This window comes from Octopus sinensis, linkage group LG7 (genome assembly GCF_006345805.1).
Source record: "Octopus sinensis linkage group LG7, ASM634580v1, whole genome shotgun sequence".
NCBI classification, from domain to species: domain Eukaryota; kingdom Metazoa; phylum Mollusca; class Cephalopoda; order Octopoda; family Octopodidae; genus Octopus; species Octopus sinensis.
The window spans coordinates 85,370,541-85,394,073 of record NC_043003.1 but is presented as its reverse complement, the minus strand read 5'-3'; the positions used below and the strand labels follow the sequence as shown (position 1 = coordinate 85,394,073).

At 37.9% G+C, this 23,533-nt stretch overlaps 1 protein-coding gene across 3 annotated transcripts in view; it reads right to left on the bottom strand.

Moving 5' to 3' along the window:
- The window catches only part of LOC115214210 (multidrug resistance-associated protein 9-like), a 129,687-nt gene that overhangs the window by 51,356 nt on the left and 54,798 nt on the right, over positions 1-23,533 (bottom strand). For all 3 annotated transcript variants that reach the window (XM_036504870.1, XM_036504869.1, XM_029783319.2), the window contains exons 10-17: positions 22,878-22,962; positions 21,927-22,075; positions 17,735-17,842; positions 16,773-16,950; positions 15,018-15,121; positions 13,046-13,117; positions 5,948-6,072; positions 4,341-4,413 (exon numbers count right to left, since the gene is read on the bottom strand). In XM_036504870.1, coding sequence (XP_036360763.1) covers positions 4,341-4,413; positions 5,948-6,072; positions 13,046-13,117; positions 15,018-15,121; positions 16,773-16,950; positions 17,735-17,842; positions 21,927-22,075; positions 22,878-22,962 — 894 coding nt within the window. The remainder of the gene's footprint in view (positions 1-4,340; positions 4,414-5,947; positions 6,073-13,045; positions 13,118-15,017; positions 15,122-16,772; positions 16,951-17,734; positions 17,843-21,926; positions 22,076-22,877; positions 22,963-23,533) is intronic.

Here is a 23,533-nt window from a genome sequence, read left to right as displayed (position 1 = left end):
CACAGTTAATGAGTGCACACACACACACACACACACACGCGCGCGCGCACACACACACACACACACACACACACACACATACACACACACACACAAATCAAGATCCTTAAGAATCTGCTTAAAATCAATCACTAATAAACTTCGTGTTGTGCTGTTAATTTTTTAAGTATCGTCTTGGATTTAGTTGCAGGTAAGTAAAACATCCTAAAAAACCTTAAAACAAATGAAAAACTATCAAACATGAGTATCGACTCCTTCCACACTCTCATAGTTTTTAAACTCCTAATCCTGTGCACACCCACAGAACATTTGAATAAGGTAATATTTGGCTTCATCAATCAATGTATTTTTCTCTCTAATTCACGACACAGATTTTAATCCATAGCTTCGATTACCACACTTCTTACGAACATAACACAAGAAATGTGAAGACTTAAAAAGAAATTTAACACAAGACGGGTTCATGAAGAAAACCTCCACAAGAACCTTTCTAATTATCATGTACATCTGCAAAACTTTCGCTTCCATTGCCGCGATCTATTTATGCACAAAATAAATACTCATCATTTCCTTAAGAAACACTACAAACGTTGGGTAACAAACTGTTTGAGAAGCCACTCATCACATGTAGTATTTAAGAACAATACTTAAACAACTCGCAATTTTCCGAATAGGTGCTAGAAAAATCCATCCTCTTGCTTACTATTTTCAACTTATGTACGACCTTCACACTCAAAATGTAAAGGCTTTCTCATACGCAGATGACATCATACATTCTCTCACTATTTTTTCATACACAGCAGAGTAACTCTACATCAAACAACTATGAAGCTGTTTCTTCTACAATAGCACCTATTACATCCATTGCTTCCTTGCTTTCAAGCGAAATCAGTGAGCATTAAACACAACCAGCCGTCATACTCAACAGCATAAAGCTCCCTTCCCACAGAGAATAAAAATATACTATAAGTTATATACTTCTTGTCTCACATTAGAAACCTAGAAAAGATGGAAAAACGAAACTCAAACAAACGGGTACTGCATTTGCCCAACAGGCAGAAACTACTTTGATGTATTAACAATACATCATACCGAATGTGGAATATGTCTTTTCTTAGTCTTCTATCTTTCTACAACAAATTACAATAAACTATAGATTACTCAGTGAGTTAATGAATGGGCCACGACCTTGTTTCTTCCCCTGTTAGAAATATCAACCAAATCGCTTTCGAATCACAGCCTACCGTCTTAAAAAACGACACACTGAATAATGTAATTCTAGATACACTGAAACTGAAACAAAATAATAAAAAAGACGACGGCGTTTCCCTGGTTGGAATACCTTTAGAACATAGGTCTTCTTCATAAGAGGTGGTCTGGAGTTGGAGTTAAACAATACTAAAGTACTCAGCACAGTGTACTATGCATTATAACAGGTTAGACAGACCCCCTACATACTTCGGAGACAATAAATCAAAATTTTAAAAATGATGAACTACATGGACATACAAAAAATATAGTTTTTTTCTACAAAAAACCCCCCTCAAATCCCACAGTCCTTACCACAACATGAGAAAATCATCCCTAACATCTAAGCATATATATACAACGTCCAGAACACTACCACAAGAGCATCCTAAAAAAACATTATGGTGTCCACAAACATAAAAACACAGATACACAAAAGTAGCTGTAACCTTCGTAACCTCGTTAAACTCCTCAATTTGTATGGGATGTGTGCCACCAGTAAGTGGAGAGGAATAGTAACTGTTGCGCTGTGTGTGAATATACCGTCTTCACTTCTTCCGATGCCACTACCAGAATCTGTAGGTGTACAGAACTTGACGGAACAATAAGTCGTATGAAATATGTTCAAACTGTCACACTGCGCTCCATACAATTTCTCATTGCATTTCAGGAGTATAGTCCTCACCTCGGGGGAGATATAATATAACTGAAAGCAACAGATCTGTGGATCGCACCGAATCGATTTGATGACTGACTGTGTGACATAGGGTGTTTAATTAGAGCTGACCTGGGACTACATACCACCAATAACCAATGTTCCTTCAAAGTTTTGTTGTAGGTGTGCGCAAAAGTTGGCTTTATGCAAATTTTGTCTTCCTTTGCAAAGTATATGCCCAACCATGAGATTAACCAGTTCAGTTAAAAAAGATTCGAATTCATTTTGAAAGTTTGTGGGCGCGTACTTTTTCTTTTGGTGCACAGTCATAAAACGTATGCACGCGTTCAAGCGCACAGCTTAGAGGGAACATACACAACAATATTAGTCGGGGTGGCGGAAAATTCCAGAAAGCTGACACTCTGAGAAGAAAGGATTTGGGAGAAATGGTTAGCACAAAGTTTGAAAAATGAGACACAAAATTTGTGATAAGCGATAGAAAGGCAACAGGATTATGAGAAACTTGTCTTATGCAACTAACTAACTAGTAAAAAGGAAGTCGTGATAGTGATATAATTGACGTCGCGAGGAGTGAGCCTGGATATGAGTCTACTTCTGTATGCAGCCTAGAATGTCTAATGTGTAGCTGCACTGTTGTCTCAGATATGATGGAAACAAGCATTTTATTGGGCAGCTTAACCTTTTAGAGTTTTTTCACCTGATTAGGAGTATTTCCTGATCCTGGAGTAAAAAATTGGCCTTCAGGATATCGTTTTAGCTATGTGATATCTGTGTAGTAACAAGAAAAGATTACCAGAAATTGTGAACCTAGCTTTTGCAGTAACTTTCAATGTTTTATGTGCATGTTTTCCAAGAGTAGGAAGAATAAGGTACGAGATCGCTTCCTTGATACTGATTGTATGCTTGTGATGTAAATAGAGACTAGGTAGACATGTTCCGATTTGAGATTGTTTTGGAGGGCTCTATTCAGTGAAACAGCGTAGGTTTGGGGGGAATTTGTCTAGGCTACACGCTGAAGACATTCGTGTGCAATAGGGTAATGACAAATGAAAAAATATATAATCTGCATGAGATGAAAAATTGTTGGAGGTGGTATTATGAGAATTTTGAAGGCGGCGAGCTGGCAGAAGCGTTAGCACGCTGGGCGAAGTGCTTAGCGGTATTTCGTCTGTCTTTATGTTCTGAGTTCAAATTCCGCCGAGGTCGACTTTGCCTTTCATCCTTTCGGGGTCGATTAAATAAGTACCAGTTACGCACTGGGGTCAATATAATCGACTTAATCCGTTTGTCTGTCCTTGTTTGTCCTCTCTGTGTTTAGCCCCTTGTAGGTAATAAAGAAATAGGCATTATGAGGATTTTAATGTACAAGAGAAAGTGTGGCAAACATAGCCAAACCCGGGAAATACTGGAATAGATAGCGTGTGGATATGGATAAGAGAGAGAGAGAGAGAGAGAGAGAGAGAGAATATTGACCAGTTTGTTGTTAATGCTGGTTGGCTCTAGAACCTTTCATTTGAAGGTAGTGAAGACGCATGACGTAATGGTTAAGGTATTCGGCTCACAGTCGTAAGGTCGTGAGTTCGTTTCCCGGCGGCGTGTTGTGTCCTTGTGTAAGCCACTTTATTTCGTGTTGCTCCAGTTCATTCAGCTGGTAAATATGAGATGTACCTGTAATTCAAAGGGTCAGTCTTGTTACATTCTGTTTCACGCTGAATCTCCTCGAGAGCTACGTTAAGGACACTCGTGTTTGTGGAGTGCTCAACCACTTGCACATTAAGTTCATGAGCAGGCGGATCCGTTGATCGAATCAACTTGAACACTCGTAGTCGTAATCGACGGAGTGCCAGGTATCCGAAGGTAATGCCAAGGACTTTGGTAGGTCACAGGCTTTGATAGACTGAGGCGAGGTTAGATATTGGCACACTCGGCGCATCTGTATATATGATAGTGAGACTGGAGGAGTAGAAAAGGAAAGTTTGCCAAGGAATTTTTCCGAGTGTGGAGTGGGAGCAGTTTTCATTATCTTTGCAGGTCTTCCAGACAGTTAAGACTGATGCTGATTGTACTCAAGCCGAACGTCTGCACATTAATGTGTAAAATAAAACATGGGTGGTGATTGAACCAAGTGGGTATTTTTCGAAATCAGCTAGTTGTGTTAATTACAACAGGAAATCGCAGTTGCGAGGGGTAAATGAGGGTTGAAAATTGAACCTACATCGCAGACAAAAGCTTGTCTAAAACTTTTCATCGGTCTACGATACTTACGTATAGCTTACCTCGCTAAGGTGAGAATTTACTATTAAATGCTTCTGCCAATCACTACCTTACATTTACAGCAGATCGAAGACCTGACCGTTTAGTAGAAGGAATGTCTTCTAAACCAATCAGTCAGTTGCGACTGTCATCTGAAACTTACTTCTGTTTCATCTCGTTCCTCAAAGAGTTTCAAGTCTGTTTCAAGGGAGCAGGCTTGAATGACGGCAGCATATCTGCAAGTATAGTTTTTATTATCATATATAAAGTATAGAATGTAACAACAGTTTGTAGTATAAATTAAAGTAGTTTTACAAGAGGCTGTTTTAACATAGAGTTCATGTAAAAGGTTATAACATGGGTTAGAGCAATACTTGTAATGACAAGTTACACGGTTATAGTGTAAAAAAAAATGTATCGTCATAACAATTGGCGAAACAACATAAGGCCATAATTTTGAAGAAATGCTATAGACTGATTGATAAATTTTCTTTTTCTAACCGATATCAGTCATTGAACAACGGCTATGCCGAAGTCCCAATTTCAGATTATATTTTGCCGATCATATCGACTATTGCATATTTTCAGTTGATATTTATTTTATTGATCTATATTTTAACATCTAGCTAAAATAGCATTTTGATATAATATTAGTTTTGTTTTAATTGGCGTTGATGTGGCAAAAATCATACACATAACAGGTTTTCGTACAGTTTCCTCTCCAAATTTTTTTTCCTAAGCTACTGGATCATTTCAAAGGTATTGTAGGAAACATTTGATCAGGGCTGCGTGAACACGGAACTCCGAGGCGGCGAACAGGGCTTCTTAACTGCTGAACGATATGTATGCACTACAGAATTTAAATTTTAGCCCAAAGCCAGTAATTTCGGGGGCGGGGGTAAGCTGATTAATTCGACTCTAGTGTTCAACTGGCACTTATTTTATCGACTTCGAAAGGGTGAAAGGCAAATTCGACCTCGGCGGAATTTGAACTCAGAACGTTAAGATAAATGAAATACCGACAAGCATTTTCTCCAGCGTGCTAACTATTTCTGTCAGCTCGCCGCCTAATACTAAAGAAATTATTAGAGAACCTAATAATTACTTTTTAGTAGAGTATATATTTAGCCTTGCACAATAGTAATTTCGCAGCTATAGATCGTAGAGAAAACACGTTGACTGTGATTTCCATCTAGTTTGGATTTACACAATTTTTCTGCAATCAGAGCAGCGTATTGTATTGGCATGGCTATACACTTAAGAAGTTTGCTTCGCAAGTACATGATTTCAAATTCAGTTCAACTGTGCAGTATCTGCGAGTCGAACAAAACTACATGCGGGAAATTTGGTAGAGAGAAACTGTTCGGAAACCAGGCTGGAAGGCCGTTATCTGAGAAAAAGTAACGTACCATAGAGTACGAAAATAAAACAATTCTATATATTATCCAACATAGAATATATGGGGAAAAGGATTCAGTGTATGCTGTATTAATGAAGGTGCATAGTCTAGTGCGTAAGCGTGTGGCGATAGCGAGATCGTGGTTTCAATTCCTGGACCGAGTGGTACGTTGTGTTCTTGAGCAAAATACTCACGTTGCTCTGCGATCATTTCGACACCGGGCGTATTGTACACCGTGCACCCGTTCAAAGTCGATTTAGTGGAGGGAATAAGCCAATAATGTACAGCACAAACATTTAATCACTATAAACCTATCATCTGTGCCGGTTGCTCGGACTACGTGAGATTACCATCATGCTGTAGTAACTTACCTTCTCTCATCCATTTCTTGACCAAATAAAATATTTTCTTTGAGAGTCCCGTTGAAGATCCAAGCTTGCTGAGGAGTATACGCTATACTACCGTCTACAGCAATAGTTCCCTTCTTTTTCTCAATCTGCAAAAGACAGAAAATTTATAAAGTCAATGAGTTGGATAATGATTTCCATATGTAATCCTAAGACCACAAACGTTCTAGTCGTGACAAATCTATCTTTATTTTGGCATAACGTGTCTAGATATACATAACTCTTGTGTGCTCTTCCTTTTATGTGACAGTAGGGTATGATTTGAGAGAGACAGAGAGGGAGAGAGAGAGAGAGAAAGAGAGAGAAAGAGAGAGAAAGAGAGAGAGAGAGAGAGAGAGAGAGAGAATATCTCTTTCAGACAAAAGGACGACTTCTCTTCTCTCCTCAACCCACATATAAATTTATCGATACGCGAATTTCGCTGTAAAATTATATTAGTTGTGCAATTTTATTACAAAAATCTGATGCATAAGCACAAACAAAGCTGTGTGGTTGAGAAACTCGCTTTGCAACCACGTAGTTTCGGGCTCAGTCTTCTACTATAGCCTCGGGTTAGCTAATGCCTTGCAAGTGAATTTGGTAGACGGAAACGCCGTGGAAGCCCGTCGAGTGAGTATATACACACACACACACACACACACACAAAGACCCATACACATACATACACACACACATACACACACATACATATATATATATATAAGAATGTTTGTGTAATGAGAAAAAAAACCAAGGCTGTGTAGATATTAGAACATTTATAGATAAAAGGTCTTACAGCTGTTTCCAGAATATTTATTATATCCCTTCATCGGAGACGGTGTGAGAGGATGGTTAAGTAATAATTAATTTAGATACAAAATAGAGAGTGAGGTGGAGGAAAGAAAATAGATGTGAGATATGTAGGGATATTGAATTTGTAGATCCATTTTTTAGGCAGAATGGTATATATGTAAGATTCCATAAATATATACAGGGTAGGTGGAAAATAACTAGCCATTAGAAATTGCTTATAGAACTTTTATTATCACTGAAGTCATCACGAAATAATTTTTTAAACAGACAATTCTAATGGGGATTTCTTATTTTCTTATTGTCTTAATTCTTATTTTTCAGATGGCCGGTCGCTTCACCCTTCAGGAGCGAGTTAAGATAGCAGCACGCTATCAAGTGTGGAATTCCATTGTTTTGGTTCAAAGATGGTGGCGTACATGGAAAAAAAGCATGCATGACTACGTCCAGAGACAATAAAAGTTGTCATGCAAAGCTGATGACTACGGGCTCTGTGAACAATGCAAGAAGTGGTCGTCCGACAACATCCCGATCAGCGGAGAACGTGACAACATTGCAGGAAATGTTTAATTGCAGCCCGCAAAAATCAACATGTCAAGTAGCTCGTGGAAGTGGACCAACAAGAGACACAATACGTACGGTGTAACATAAAGAATTTAATTTTCGTCTGTGGAAACCCCATTACGTGTAGGAGCTGGAATCTGAAGACTGTGACCGCAGAAATCCAGAAGTCCAGTGAGGTCTAGATCTCACTGCATGTGACTTTTACCTGTGGGGTTACACAGCAGTGGTGTACAAAACAAAACCTCGCACACTAGAGAACTTGGAGACACGGATTCAGAAGGTCCTCAATGATATCTAAGACGATGTTCTTCATAAGGTTGGTCATTCCATCCCTGGCCGTATGTGGAAACTAGTTGATGCCACTAGTGTTTACATTGAAATATGAAGATTTACTTTCATTTTCCCGTATACTAAAGAACATGTATCATTTGTTTCAATAAATTTGTAAAAGGATTATGGATTTTATTACCAATTTTTAATACCTGCTTACTTTCCACCCACCCACCCTATGTGAGTGTATACACACACACATGTATGTATATTTATGTACGTGCCTATTTTTGACCACACACTGTTTGACAATCAGTTTTGATTTCTTTATGCCCTCGTAACTTAGCCGTTCCGCAAGAGAGACCGATAGAATAAGTACGAGACTTGAAAAGAAAAAGAATTACTGGGATTGATTTATTCGATTCAAAACCCTTCAAGGCGGTGCCTCAGAATAGCTGCAATCCAGTGACCAAAACAAGAATTGCGGTTTAATTTTTTAGCACTAATTTACCGGATTATAAATTTCCTTTTCAAACAATATATTTATAGTTGAGGTACGGTATTAATTAATACCTTCGACCACACTACTAAACTGGCACGTTATTTCTCTCGCCCAGTATGGCTGGAAGGAAAGTTGAGCTCAGTTGGAATTGAACTCGGAATGTGAAGAGCTGAAACAAGTCCTGCAAAACATTTATTTCACGCTCTAACAATTCTGCAAGCTCATCACCTTGGAATAGATTCATATCTACACGCCATTTGCATCACTTTGATCTTTGATCGTTATTAATGTTACGGTCATGCTGTAATTTAGCCGTAGATCAGTCACGATTGAGCAGACTTAGGATCAAAAGCATTCGAAGCTCGACCATTGTGTTATATTGTCTTATCAATGATGATATCATTCAATCACATAGTGCTCTTTCCCCTTTTAAAGCAGCAAAATGTGATACAAGAAAATTCGACTACTATTTTTGGCATATCAAGAGGTTAAATACAGACCTCCTTACCTTTTTGTATGTCTACATAGTTTCGAACCAGGAATCTTTAATTCTACAAAAATGATAGTTTATTCTAGAAGTAGTTTTGAAGTTAGGAGGCAATTCTCTCTCTCTCTCTCTCTCTCTCTCTTCTCTCTCTCTCTCTCTCTCACACACACACGTACATCGATGTATTCCCATATGCATACATGGATTTATGCACACACGAATGCATACATAATCATATATAGATACATAATTGATACATGCATACAACATATCCGTACATAACATGCATTCATACATGTACATACATACATACATACATACATACATACATACATACATACATACATACATACATACATACATACATACATATATACATACATACATACATACATACATACATACATACATACATACATACATACATACATACATACATACATACATACATACCCAGGTATCAGACACTTGATAAAGATCGAAGACAGAATTGATAGAAAAACATAGTGAAGATATAAGTATTGTAAATTTAGTCTGAAGTTGAGGTTAATTAATCTGAAAAACGACAATCTTAATAGCAATCTACATCCCAGACATGTAGGCTCTAAATCAACATCCATGTCTTTATCTTTTTCATGAAATACAATGCGTTCATGAGGTTTCTGAAGCGTTAAGCAAACGATAATCAGATATTTTTACTAGATATTTTTTTCGTTTTGTATAAACACAATTGCGTGTGTACTCGTTAACAATAGCCTTGTTAAACATGAATCTGGAAGAGAACTCTAATGAATTAATCAATGATTACTGTATTTCCGAGAGATATTTGTGCAGCTCCTGAAAGATGTGTGCATAATCTATTGGCTGAGTACAGTCAATTTCTATCTAATGTATAAGTAGTAAAATTAGTAATGTCTTTTATTATTATTGACGAAGGACAAAATGCTTAGTGGTATTTCTTCCGCCTTTACATTGAGTTCAAATCTCACAGGTATCGACTTTGCCTTTCGCGGTCGATAAAATACATCGGCACCAGTTGAACTTTGAGGTCAATGTAATCGATTAGGCCACTCACTCAAAATGTCAGGCTTTGTGTCTATAGCAGAAATTATTATTATTATTATTATTATTGAGTGAGAGAGCAGTGCATACCATCAAAGTGGCCCTGGGGTAAAAGATACGAAGCCCAGTATAGCCATCATGACTAGTCGTCTGATAAGGGTACACCAGGCACATGCATCACAACCATATGTGCGCGACATGGTGATCTCATATCAAAATAAACAGCGCATGATCTTGCAGGTGGGAGTCCAGTTAGAATTATTATTATTATTTTTTTTTTCTTCTTTCAAATTTGCTTCCATTTCTTGCCGAGTGTCTTCCCGACTCCTAGGGCAAAGAAACTCATAGTATACATTGGTAGGCCATTAAACCAAACTCAATAGTTCGTTCATTTTTTTTTTTTTAAGTTAAATTAAAATACATGAGCAGCAACAGTTCTCACATCGACAATGCTCTTCTCAATACGTGTGATGTACCAGTTAAGACAATCTTTTGCACTTCTTGCAGGGATGGTAAGCCAGGGATCATTCTCATATAATTTTCGGTTCCCTTCTTGATCATTCCTAGTGCTCCTACGATCACTGGTATTGTAACCGCCTTGAGATGCCACATTTTCTCAATTTCAATGAGTAGGTCTTTATATTTTCTGAGCTTGTCAAACTCTTTCGCTGAGATATTATGATCACAGCGGATGCTCATGTCGATCAAATTATTATTATTATTATTATTATTATTATTATTATTATTATTATTATTATTATTTTCCAATTGAATTGCATTTTATTTCGTCTTCTGACCGGGTCTCAGTCAGTGACTTATGGCACATATATATTAGATGGAGAGAAACTTCCTGAGAATGTGGGCAGTTTATGTTAACACAACTTTTGAGTTTCATAGATTGTTGGTTTCTCAGGGCTCTAGTCAGAAAATTTGTCAGTACCTTTCTTGATCATTCCCATGGTACCTACAACAACAGGGACGGTTTTAGTTTTTAATTTCCACGTTCTAGACATCTCAATCTCAAGGTTCTTATATATCGACAGTTTTTTAAATTCTTTTGCTGAGATGTTTCTATCAGTTGGTACTGTCATATCAATTAACAGGCATGTTTTTTTGTTTTAGGTCTTTGAAGACGATATCTGGTCTGTTAGCATTTATTCGTCTGTCTGTATTCCATAATCCCGTAAGATGGTAACATTCTCTCCCTCATGTCTAGTTCTGGATGGTGTTCATATCAGTTCTTGGGGTACGGAATACCATAGTAATGGCATACGTTCCAGTGTAAGTATTGGCCAACTCGATCATGCCTGGTTTTATATTCTGTAAAGGCAAGGATTGAGCAACCGACGACAATGTGGTCAATATTCTCAAGTTTGTGTCTATCTCATTGAGTGTGACTTTAGCTTGATAGTTCCGGGTGAGGAGACTCTAGTCTTGGGCTGCTAGGATGAGCCCTTCTGGTTTGGTTTTCAAACTAAGAGTCTGCAGCCACTGATGGGTTCTTCTTGTATCTGCATCAGCTTCGCCAGCTCGTTTGGGGTATTGCCCATGCAATGGTTTTTCTTTCCAGTCTTGATGTTTTCTTCAAGCTTTCTTGTTTGCCTTTTGTTTTATACTTTTTTGCCGCCTTAGTGGGTGGTGTGTCATCATAATCAGGTAGGTTAAGCTCTCGTTTATATTTATATGCCTCCTTTGAAATTGAGTGCAGTTTCTTAATCTGTTCATGTTGCCTTACCAGCTGTATCATCCAGTCGGTGTTACTTTGCATGTACACTTGAAATCCTATAGTGGTCGTTTTACAGGACGTTTCAAGCTGGATTAGGCCTCTACCGCCTTCCTTTCGTGGGAGATAGAGCCTGTGGACGTCTGGTTTTGGATGGTGCATTATTATTATTATTATTATTATTATTATTATTATTATTATTATTATTATTATTATTATTATTATTGAGTTAGAAAGCAGTGCATGCCATCAAAGCGAGAAAATACAAAGGATTAATCCCCCAACTGCTATTTTTAGTTTAGTCATTTATACGCAAGCAAAATGGTATGATTACAACCATAATCAACTTTTCCCTTTTTCTTCTCTATACTCGTCTTCTTTATTTATTCTTCACTCTGATGAAGCTCCATGTTTCAGATCGGTTTAATTAACAAATAAGATAAATATTAACATATCAATGGCAATACCATACAACCATGCAATATTGGAAGCAGAAACAGGTGTTAGATGGGATGCAATATATTTGTATTAAATTAATAAATAATAATTGATGTAAGTCAATTGTTGTTCATCGATATTTCTCCATTTCTATCTTCTTTATATATATATATATATATATATATGAAACCAGTATGACAAGGCTGGACCTTCGAATTGCTAGTACAATCAATTCAGTGACGGTACTTGACTTAGTGGATAGGGTATTCGACCCACGATTATAAAGTCGTTAGTTCGGTTCCTAATGGTGCGTTGCGTTCCAGTCCACTCAGCTGACAAAATTTTACATTGCTCCAGTCCACTCAGCTGGCAAAATTTTATATTGCTCCAGTCCACTCAGCTGGCAAAATTTTACATTGCTCCAGTCCACTCAGCTGGCAAAATTGAGTTGTGCCAGTAATTCAAAGGGGCCGGCCTTGTCGCATTGTATCACGCTGAATCTCTCTGAGAACTACGTTAAAGTTACATATGTCTGAGGAGTGCTCAGCCACTTGCACGTTAATTTCACAAGCAGTCTGTTCCGTTGATCGGATCAACTGGAACATTCGTCGTCGTAACCGACGGAGAGCCAAGCCACAATAAGTTTAAAGTTTCCTTCTACCCATTCTCATTTACAAAGCTTGGGTCAACTCGAGACTATGGTAAATGAACTTGCTCAAGATGTCACATATCGGTATCGGGTCCAAAACCTTATGATTGTCAGGAACACTTTTTAACTATTCAATCATGCCCGCGTACGTACTGGATATATGGAGATAACAAACAGAATCAGTGATTTTTTGCTGTTGATGGGTGGAAAATGAAGCAAATATAGTTCTCGAACTGAATATATTATAGGATAATATAAATTGTATTATAATGTATTGAATTATAAATATTTGCCCATGAAGGCTTGTGGTATTGTAAACTTCAAGACTGCGAACTCACTGGTGCTGGTGGTATGGAAAAAGCACTCTGAACATGCTGTAAAATGGCTGGCATTTGGATATCCAGCCGTAGAAACTACACCAAAGCAAACTGGAGCACGATGCAATCCGTGGGTTCATCGGATTCTGTCAAACCGTCCCACCCATGCAAACATAGAACATTGACTTTAAATGATGATGATGATGATAACGAGGATGATTATAATGATGATGATGATGATGATGAATATCGGTTACTTACCCTACCAAGAATGGCCGACAGAAGGGAACTTTTACCACTGCCAACAGGTCCGCAGATTCCAATTATTTTCCCCTGAATAAAATGTAAAAAAAGAATTAATAAACAAACTGGTTTCCAAACACTTGAGAAAAAAATTCTTTTAATAGTATCAGTCATTTTGACCAAACTTGAAAGAACAAGGGCGAAAGGTTAGTCAAATATGTTAGTAACTCAGTCAACTATTGTGACTTGATTTGTGTTTGTTTTGTCTACTATTTAACTGGTCAAAAAGCATAGCTGACCTGGGTGCAATTTGAACTGAGAATGCCACAGTATGTTTTTGTTGATACTGTATTATTTTTGACATCCGCCCACAACATAACCTGAGCTGTGTATTCGTATATATGACTGTGTGAAGAACCGAAAAAATTCCGACAACTCGAACGTCTTTAACAAGGACATTATATATACACTGAACCGCAAAAGAAACGCGAGACGTGTGACTGTGAAATATGTTTTAATTTCATTATGTCGGGAATAAATCTTGGGGAGTAAATCTTGATAAATCTGATAAAGTCAATTTCTTGGATGCCCTTTGACCACAGTCTATGGGTCGTTGTCATTTGTTCTGATAGTGGACGGATCCAGAACATCGCGATTGTAGGGTGTGACATGTTCAATACCGTGTATGCCCACCCCCTGGGTGTTCAAAACGGCCATACACTGTCGGTACATGGAGTGCATGAGGCGGTTCATAAAAGCCATTGGCAACTGTGCCCACACCCTGAGGAAAGCTGCCTCCAGTTCCACATGAGTTGTCAGCCTTGGGACCACCTTATTCAGCCGTATCCGGATTTCCTCCCACAGGTGTTCAATTGGGTTCACATCCGAGCTGACAGCCGGCCATAGCATGGTTCTGATGTTGTGCTGACGCAGGAAGTCCATGGTGACCCTGGCCATGTGGGAGGGAACATTGTTCTGCTGGAACACGTGGCTATGGTGATGCACGAAGAAGGGAACGATGCGAGGTCTTAGAATCTAGTCAACGTAGCTCTGCGCTGTGATACCCTTCTCTCTACCTGCACCAACATTTTGGAACACATGGGGCCCAATTCTCTGATTCAGACCTACAGCATCCCAAACCATGGTGCAAGACCAGTAATTTTAGGGGTAAGGAGCAGTAAGGAGTTCAGTCGATTACATTGATGCCATTGTTCAGCTGATACTTATTTTATAGATCCAGAAGGGATGAACGGCAAAGGTGGCTTTGGTGGAATTTGAACTTAGAACATAAAGATGGATGAAATGCCGCTGAGCATTGAGTCCGGCGGGTAAATGGTTCGGCCAGCTCGTCATTTTAATAATAATAATAATATAATAATAATAATAATAGTAATAATAATAATAATAATAATAATAATAATAATAATAATAATCCTTTCTACTGGAAGTACAAGGCCTCAAATTTGGGGGAAAGGATTAAATCGATTACATCGGCCTCAGTAAGGCTGAAAGGCAAAGTCGACCTCGGCGGAATTTGAACTCAAAAACGTAGCGACAGACGAAATACCTATTTCTTTACTACCCACAAGGGGTTAAACACAGAGGGGACAAACAAGGACAGACAAACGGATTAAGTCGATTACATCGACCCCAGTGCGTAACTAGTATTTAATTTATCGACCCGAAAAGATGAAAGGCAAAGTCAACCTCGACGGAATTTGAACTCAGAACGTAACGGCAGACGAAATACGGCTACGCATTTCACCCGGCTTGCTAACGATTCTGCCAGCTCGCCACCTTAATAAATATGAAAATTCTTTCTATTGGAAACACATGGCCTCAAATTTGGGGGAAGGGATTAAGTCGATTACGTCGACCCCAGTGCGTAACTGGTACTTGTTTAATCGACCCCGAAAGGATGAAAGGCAAAGTCGACCCCGGCAGCATTAAAAATAAATATAATAATGAAAGCATAGAAGACGCAACTTACCTTTTCTACGTTCAATGATATATCATTAAGAGTATAATTAAGAGCTGAGACACCGTTTCCAAGTGAGGAGGAAGTCCCAATGTGAAATGAAGCTGTTCGAGTATCTAAGAAAAACAGGAAAACGAAAAAAAACCCAGTATATATCGATAACAAATGTTATTTAATTGGATGGATGGAAGCACTCCGTCGGTTACGACGATGAGGGTTCCGGTTGATCCGATCAACGGAACAGCCTGCTCGTGAAATTAACGTGTAAGTGGCTGAGCACTCCACAGACACGTGTACCCTTAACGTAGTTCTCGGGGATATTCAGCGTGACACAGAGAGTGACAAGGCCGGCCCTTTGAAATACAGGTACAACAGAAACAGGAAGTAAGAGTGAGAGAAAGTTGTGGTGAAAGAGTACAGCAGGGATCACCACCATCCCCTGCCGGAGCCTCGTGGAACTTTTAGGTGTTTTCGCTCAATAAACACTCACAACGCCCGGTATGGGAATCGAAACCGCGATCCTATGACCGCGAGTCCGCTGCCCTAACCACTGGGCCATTGCGCCTCCACGTTATTTAATTAGATTAAGATATACTGATTTCTTACTTAGATATGCTATTACGCATTTACAGATGGGAATAATGGGAATGTGTGACACAAAAGCAACCCTTATATAATTTTAGCTAAAATGTTCGCTACATTGAGAATGTTAATGCTCACTTTACACAACATAATACTACAAACCACTTTGTCTATTGTCTTATAGATTCTGCCAATCTACTACTACTCTTTTTACTCTTTTACTTGTTTCAGTCATTTGACTGTGGCCATGCTGGAGCACCGCCTTTAATCGAGCAACTCGACCCCGGGACTTATCCTTTTTGTAAGCCCAGTACAAACACAGACACACATACACACACAAACAAACACATACACACATACACACACACGCTTATATATATATATATACATATATATGACGGGCTTCTTTCAGTTTCCGTCTACCAAATCCACTCACAAGGCTTTGGTCGGCCCGAGGCTATAGTAGAAGACACTTGCCCAAGGTGCCACGCAGTGGGACTGAACCCAGAACCATGTGGTTGGTAAACAAGCTACTTACCACACAACCACTCTTGCGCCTCTCAAGTAATTAATCAGTTAACTAATTATGTACTAATATAACAAATGTTCCGATATGCTAATGAGTTAAATCGGTGCCTGTTACTCATGGCATTTTTCATAAATGTTGTAATCTGCTCTCTCAAAGATGTGTCACTTTACACAGAATGTGGTTAAATGCATGTTTATGGAACGTTCGCACGTGTACTTATTTATAAGTAATACATCAATTACGGAAAATATAAACACACACGCGCGCGCGCACACACACGTGTGCGCACGCTACGGGCTTCCACTCAATTTCTGTCAATCAAATTCATTCACAAGGCATTGGTCAGCCCAGAACTGCAATAGAAGTCATTATTCTAAACTGTCACGCATTTAGAAATCACGTGCTTGTAAAGCATATGTCCATGCCTACACCTACACACACACACACACACACACACACACACACACACATATATATATATACACACGAATGCATGCATGTATGTATGTATGTATGTATGTATGAATGAATGTATAGATAAATATAAAGATAGATAGATAGATAAAGATATGTGACTGTGTGTGCCAGCGTGTGTTTTTGTATTGAAAATCAAGAAACGAAACCGATGCCATTGTAGAATTAAAATTCTTAGTTACAGCTCTGAGGTTCAACTGCTGCTTTCGTCTTCTTCTTTTTCTCCTTCTTTTTCTCCTCTTCTTTTCTTGGATCTTCTACTTGTCCCCAGTCAAAAGAGGCATTTTTTATTTCAATGGCGTTCATTGGCGAAGAAGTTGCACAGTAATCCGGCGAGAATTCATCCATAAGCAAAATTTGCTTGAAGAAAAAAGTATGTATATATATATATATATATATATATAATATATATATATCAATTCAAGATCACAGCATACATATACACTACAACATAATTTCTTTTCCTCAACAGGCCCTGCCCTATTTAACATTGTCCCGAAAGAAATCAAAGAGGAACAGGATCCCATCAACTTTAAACGGAGTCTGGATAGATTCCTTCAAAGAATACCAGATAAGCCACCCATAATTGGATACAACTCACCCAACAAAAACTCACTACTTGAATGGACCATAAGCAAAACTTGACTTAAACAGGATTCAAATAATCCTATCAGGTGGTGCTATTAAGTTAGACATGGCCTGGACCAATCATTGGTCGAAACACATCTAAGTTTATCTAAGTTTATATATATATATATATATATATATATTAATATTAATATTAGGGAAGTTATTTCCGAGTCCACAGGGGAGAGAAGTTCAATTTAGTGGTACTAAAATGAATTACTCACTGTATTATATACAATATATATAGAAAGGTTTAAGAGACAGAATCACCCTCAGGCAACTCAATCATCATTGAATGATATTATCCACAATGGGTACATATAGGACTAAATATTAAAATTATCAAAATTAATACCTACAATTCTTATTCCAAATTATCAAAATTAATACCTTCAATTCTTATTTCAAATCATATACCTTACATTATATATATATATAAAGAATTGTCCTCTGAGAATAAAATTGTCAATACTTTATTTAGTTTATTATAACCGTTATCTTTTACTTGTCAGCTTACCTCCATTCTTTTTAAACGAACTTTTGCTTCTGATATTGTTCGTGTAGCCCAGGGAAGTATCACGAGCACAATCCGCATAAAATTGAGTGCACCAATGAATGCAAACGCCTATGGTCAAAATAAATCAGGAGAGCGCAGAAAGACAATTAATTTTACAAAACATGTAAAGAAGAATATTTAAAGCATTAGTATATTGGCATTTCAACGTTCGTTATTCGAAAGTGAAGGTGCAACACAAAGGAACTTGACACTATCATTAATGAATAAGGGAGGCAATTTTTCAAGAATTGGTTTTTAAATTTTCTCTGTCGTTTGTGCTATGTGCAAGTTTGATCTATTAATATATAAATAGTCAATCAGGAGTGGTTGTGTGGTAAGTAGCTTGTTTACCAACCACATGGTTCCGGGTTCAGTCCCACTGCGTGGCACCTTGGGCAAGTGTCTTCTACTATAGCCTCGGGCCGACCAAAGCCTTGTGAGTGGATTTGGTAGACGGAAACTGAAAGAAGCCGTCGTATATATGTATATATATGCGTGTGTGTGTTTGTGTGTCTGTGTTTGTCTCCCTAGCATTGCTTGAAAACCGATGCTGGTGTGTTTATGTCCCCGTTACTTAGCGGTTCTGCAAAAGAGACCGATAGAATAAGTACTGGGCTTACAAAAGAATAAGTCCCGGGGTCGAGTTGCTCGATTAAAGGCGGTGCTCCAGCATGGCCGCAGTCAAATGACTGAAACAAGTAAAAGAGTAAGAGTAAAAGAGTAAATATCTATATATTTATACTTGTTTATTCTTCGTCCCAATATCTTCAGTGTTTGCTGTGTGGTAAGAAGCTTGCTTCTCAACCACATGGTCCTGGGTTCAGTCTCACTGCGTGGCACCTTGGGCGAGTGTCTTCTATTATATCCTCGGGCACACCAAAGTCACGTGAGTGGATTTGGCAGACGGAAACTGAAAGAAACCTGTCGAATATATGTATGTGTGTATTTGTGTGTCTGTTTTTGTCCCCAACCCACCATTGCTTGACAACCGATGTTGGTGTGTTTACTTGTCCGTAACATAGCGTTTTTAAAGATTTCTCGTTAGTTTTGAACTGAGTTCCCGTTGGTGACGACTTTGCCTTTACTTATTGTGGGTGGTTTAATCAGCTGTTCCCAACAATATCTATTCAAGTCAGAAAGCGTCTATCCAAAAATCTTGAAATAATCTGTTCCAAATAATCATCGACCAAGTAACTTGTATAAATCTGTAGCATAACTGAATGTTTCCGTATTCCATGCAACCAATGTAAAATAATTGGAGAGCAGTGCAAACTAACGAAAAAGCATTACAATATTGCCACTACTTAAGGTGGCGAGCTGGCAGAAACGTTAGCACGCCGAAAGGCGGCAAATTGGCAGAATCGTGGGGTCAATTTTAGGCCGAAATCATTAAAATTCTATGGGGTAGGTACAGATGTATGAGTAAGAAGCTCACTTTGTAACTACGTGATTTTAGTTCTATCTCACTGCACTGCAGTTTGAGTAAATATTTTTTTACCCCAGCCCCCGGTTGACTAAAGCTTTGTAAGTAACATTTGCTCGATGGAAACGGTTGGGAACCCATTGGCGCGCAACCCTTTCTGGTCTTGGATCATTGACTTTATCTGTTCCACGGTTTACTCCATCACCTGACCTAAGAGTGACTTTAGTAGAGTTTACTCTGTTTTAAGCATTCGATTCAAGTTTCTAATCCGAGGTTACTCCTTCACTTTCCCATACAATTTCAAAGTACCTGAAAAAGTTCATGTAAACTATTATAGAAACAATACTAATGTTCCTTTTAAAACTTAAAATTTGTTTCCCCCTTCATCATGGAGTTGTTTCGATGTAAGTAATTTTTTTTTACTATTGTTGTTAAAGTGTGTCAAAGAGATTTGTCCGGACAGGACTGACAGCACTGAACAAAGTTAGCCTTGTTCGAGCAACTTATGATCAAAAGCATTCTGGCCGTGACTACCTTGCATAATATACCAAAAACTAGGTTATCCATTTTATTGTTCCTTTTTTGAAGACAGTAGTTTGAGGGGGACCTAGTTTCTATTTTAACAGGTTGAAAACCCACCTAGATCCCAGTTCGCATTTGGTTTGATTTTCTTTTATCGTTTTAAAGAATGGTACAGGCCAATGGGGCGAGGGTTCATGTTAATTGCATGTTGAAGTTATTTCACTTCAATATCACCGCCGATAACTTTGAGCAAAAACATAAATGTTATATTCCAGAATATTTTTTTTCTATATCTGGGACATTGTGTTTCATCAGACGAGATCATTATTGTTATAATGAGAGATATAAATGTATGACTATAAACAAATAAAAACAACTGATACTACTGGATAGAGAGCGCGAAAGCCAAATGAGGTTATCGCAACTTTTATCTTTTGTACATGTATAAACTATAAAGCGCTTCTATTACAGTTAGATGGTATGAATATCCTCGTAGATAATTATTCAGAGGAGACGAAGTGTTCATGACGTTTGTTATCATTATAATGTCACGTCTACAGAAGAACAGACTCACTCTTGAACTTATGGTTTTCCATAAATGTCTCAAACAGCATAGTTGCACTAAACAGAAGAAAAATTAAACTTTTTTTTTATTGGAGATAAAACCACTCGACCTTAACTCATTTTGGATCCCTAATTACAGAACTCCTACACATTTTACAAGACTAGCTAAAGTTTTGAGTTAAAGGGGTTATTCGAATTTTAATTTTACAATAGGGATATGGCACAAAGCATTGATTGAATACTACAAATACTGTAACACCCCAATAAAATAGATTAGAATATAGTAAATGAAAATTATTGCATTATCTCTATAATCAAAATATTATGGAACAAGTCTTCATGAGAGTTATCGAATCTTTCTTCATTGAATCGAAACTTAATTAGCCATCTATTTTATTGTTGTGTCGTGTTTTTCTCATCAAATATTACTTAATTTATCATTTTGAAATACCTCATAATTGCACAAATAATTCGTACAATTTTTGTTACATAGATGGACAATTCATTTCTTCATCGCAAAAATGTAAAGTTACTTCAACAATAAAGAAAGCTTATGTGTATTTTGCTTGCAAAATTGACAATCAGGTGCTAAAGCGCTTAATGTCTCGTAGGGCAAATTCTCTCTATAGACAATGTGCGTGAAAACAACAAGCTGGTGTATAAAAGAATAAAGATAGCAGCAGCAGCAAGAACAACAACAACGCCCTGATGCAGTACCAGGTATTGGCTTTCATGGCTCCTGATCTTAAATGATTGGAAGTGTTATCATGTACATGTTTCATGTTGCAAAAGATTGGCTACAGCAAATATTCTGCACAATATTGCAGATCTGCAGGCCAGTTTCTTGACCTTAACCAGTTGAACATATCTCCTCTTGACTGATGATATGTGCATCCCTGATCACGAACAGGAGTAGTGGGGAAGCATTGTAATCGTGTGTTGAGAGGGATTCTTTGAAGTTTGAATAATTCATCATCCTTAAACAAACCTTATTCAGGGACCTTTTGCAGCGAGATGGGCTACTCGACCTGAAGAAAATTCTAACTCAGCTCTACCTGCAAAGCCATACGCTGTTTATCTTGTTATGAGATCACTATATCGTGCACCTATAGTTGTGATGCATATACCTGGTGTACCTTTATCAGACGGGTAGTCATGATGGGTATATTTGGCTTCGTATATTTTGCACCTCAACGTTACTTTGATGACAGGTACTGCTCTCTCATTCAATAATAATAAGGGTTTCAAATTTTGGCACAGGACTTGCAGCTTTTTTCAGAGGAGTGGAAGTCAACTACATCGGCCCTAATGATCAACTGGTACATATTTTATCGGTCTTGGAAGGTTGAAAGACGGAATTTGAACTGAGAATATAGAGAGCCGGGAGAATTGGCGCTAAGCATTTTGTCCAAGGTGCAAACGACTCAGCTGCCTTGCCACCTCAATAATGATAACAACAACAACAACAACAACAACTACTACTACTACTATACTACTACTACTACTACTACTACTACTACTACTACTACTACTGCTATGAAGTATCGAAAAGAAAATAGGAAGGAAGAAAGAGGGAAACTTTTTTCAGTAACGTTACAAGTGCGACACATATGACTGAGAAGTTAAGTCGAAAGTTTTACTTACTGTAGACGCATCAATTTCATTGCCGCTTGCCCGAAAGGCGGCGATAGTAGTCACCGAAGTGAGGGTCGGTATGATGGGGACGATACCGTTAGCAATTCCTTGTAAGACACTGATTCGCTTTAATGTTTTCTTTTCTGCTCTCCGTAGTACTGCAATAAAGAATATATGATTTTTGTTACAAAGCTAGGCCTTTACTATGAAATAAATCTTTATATTTAGTAGAGAACAAAGCAAACTAAAGAATAACAACGAAACTAGAATTCAGAATGCTACTATTGGATAGAAGAGCTAAAAGGAAATAAAATAAAAGTAGATATTAAGATTCGGGGAACTTTTCCGTTTGGTCATTCGATCTGCTAAAAATAACAGCCACATCACTCTCTAATCATATTCCATCTTCATATAAAAAGGACACTAGTCTTTTATATGTGACTAGCAGTATCGCCCGGCGTTGCTCGGGTTTGTAAGGGAAATAACTATATAAGCATTTTTAGAGAGTTATAGCCAAAAAATAGCAAAAAAAAATGCATTAAAAATGGAAAAAAATGATGGTAATTTTTTTTAAAATCGTAGACTCATCGTAGACGCGCGCTAATACCCAGAAGGGCTCGATATGAATCACGACTATAAGATACTCGGTTTTGGTTAAACTGCACCGCAAAATGTGGGAGTAGTTAGGAATCTAAATCGTAGGAGACAGACACACAACTTCACTTTTATATATAAAGATAAAATCGTTTTTAGTGTAAGTACAAATATCATTTGTGATGTTCACGTGTTTCTTTAGCGAATCAATGCACAATAGTTTCGGAACTAAAGTACAACAGAGAAAGAAACCTGATTGCTGGTTCTGCAGTAAAATGAACCCGAGTAAGAGAACGCTACATTAGATAAAAATTGCAATGTTAGTTATAAATAGCGTTAGGTTGTGAGGAGAAGCCGTTTGCTTACCTGTTATGACAGAAGAGAAAGCTGATTCCCAACTGTACATCTTGATTAATTTGATGCTGTTGATGATTTCGTTCATTTTCCGAACCTGATATAATAAAAAGAATGTATGACAGAGAATCTTCTGTAGAAAATTTTCCCAATGGAAGCAAGTAAGAAGAAAAACATTGGAACATAATATATTTTTTTTGCAAAAGTGGAAGGTAAAATTGCTTCCCTGAAAGATACTTGCAGAAATTATAATTTAAATGAAGATACATTTTGGAAAAAAAAAAAAAAAAATCGACACCATCTTTTATAGACATTTCGAAGAAAGTCTGAATTTCCCAGCAACGGAATTTTGTTTCGTTTTTTTTTCTTTTCCAGGTTATTCCGCCAGCTTTCAACGCATGTGACATAGCAATCACGCGTAAGCAGCTCCTTTCCCTAGAAATGGAAAGGTTTGGCTGCTATTTCTTGCACGCCCTGCTACCACGTAACAGGCATTCTGGGTCATTTATCGCAAATAGGAGTTACGTGGTAGTAGGGCGTGCAAGAAATGGTAGCCAAATCTTTGGAAGTGAGATGCGTTAAATGCACTCGAAAAAAAAAAAAAAACTATGGAAAACAATTATTTCACACCGAGGTTATGAACGGGTCTTTTACGAAATTTTTATGCC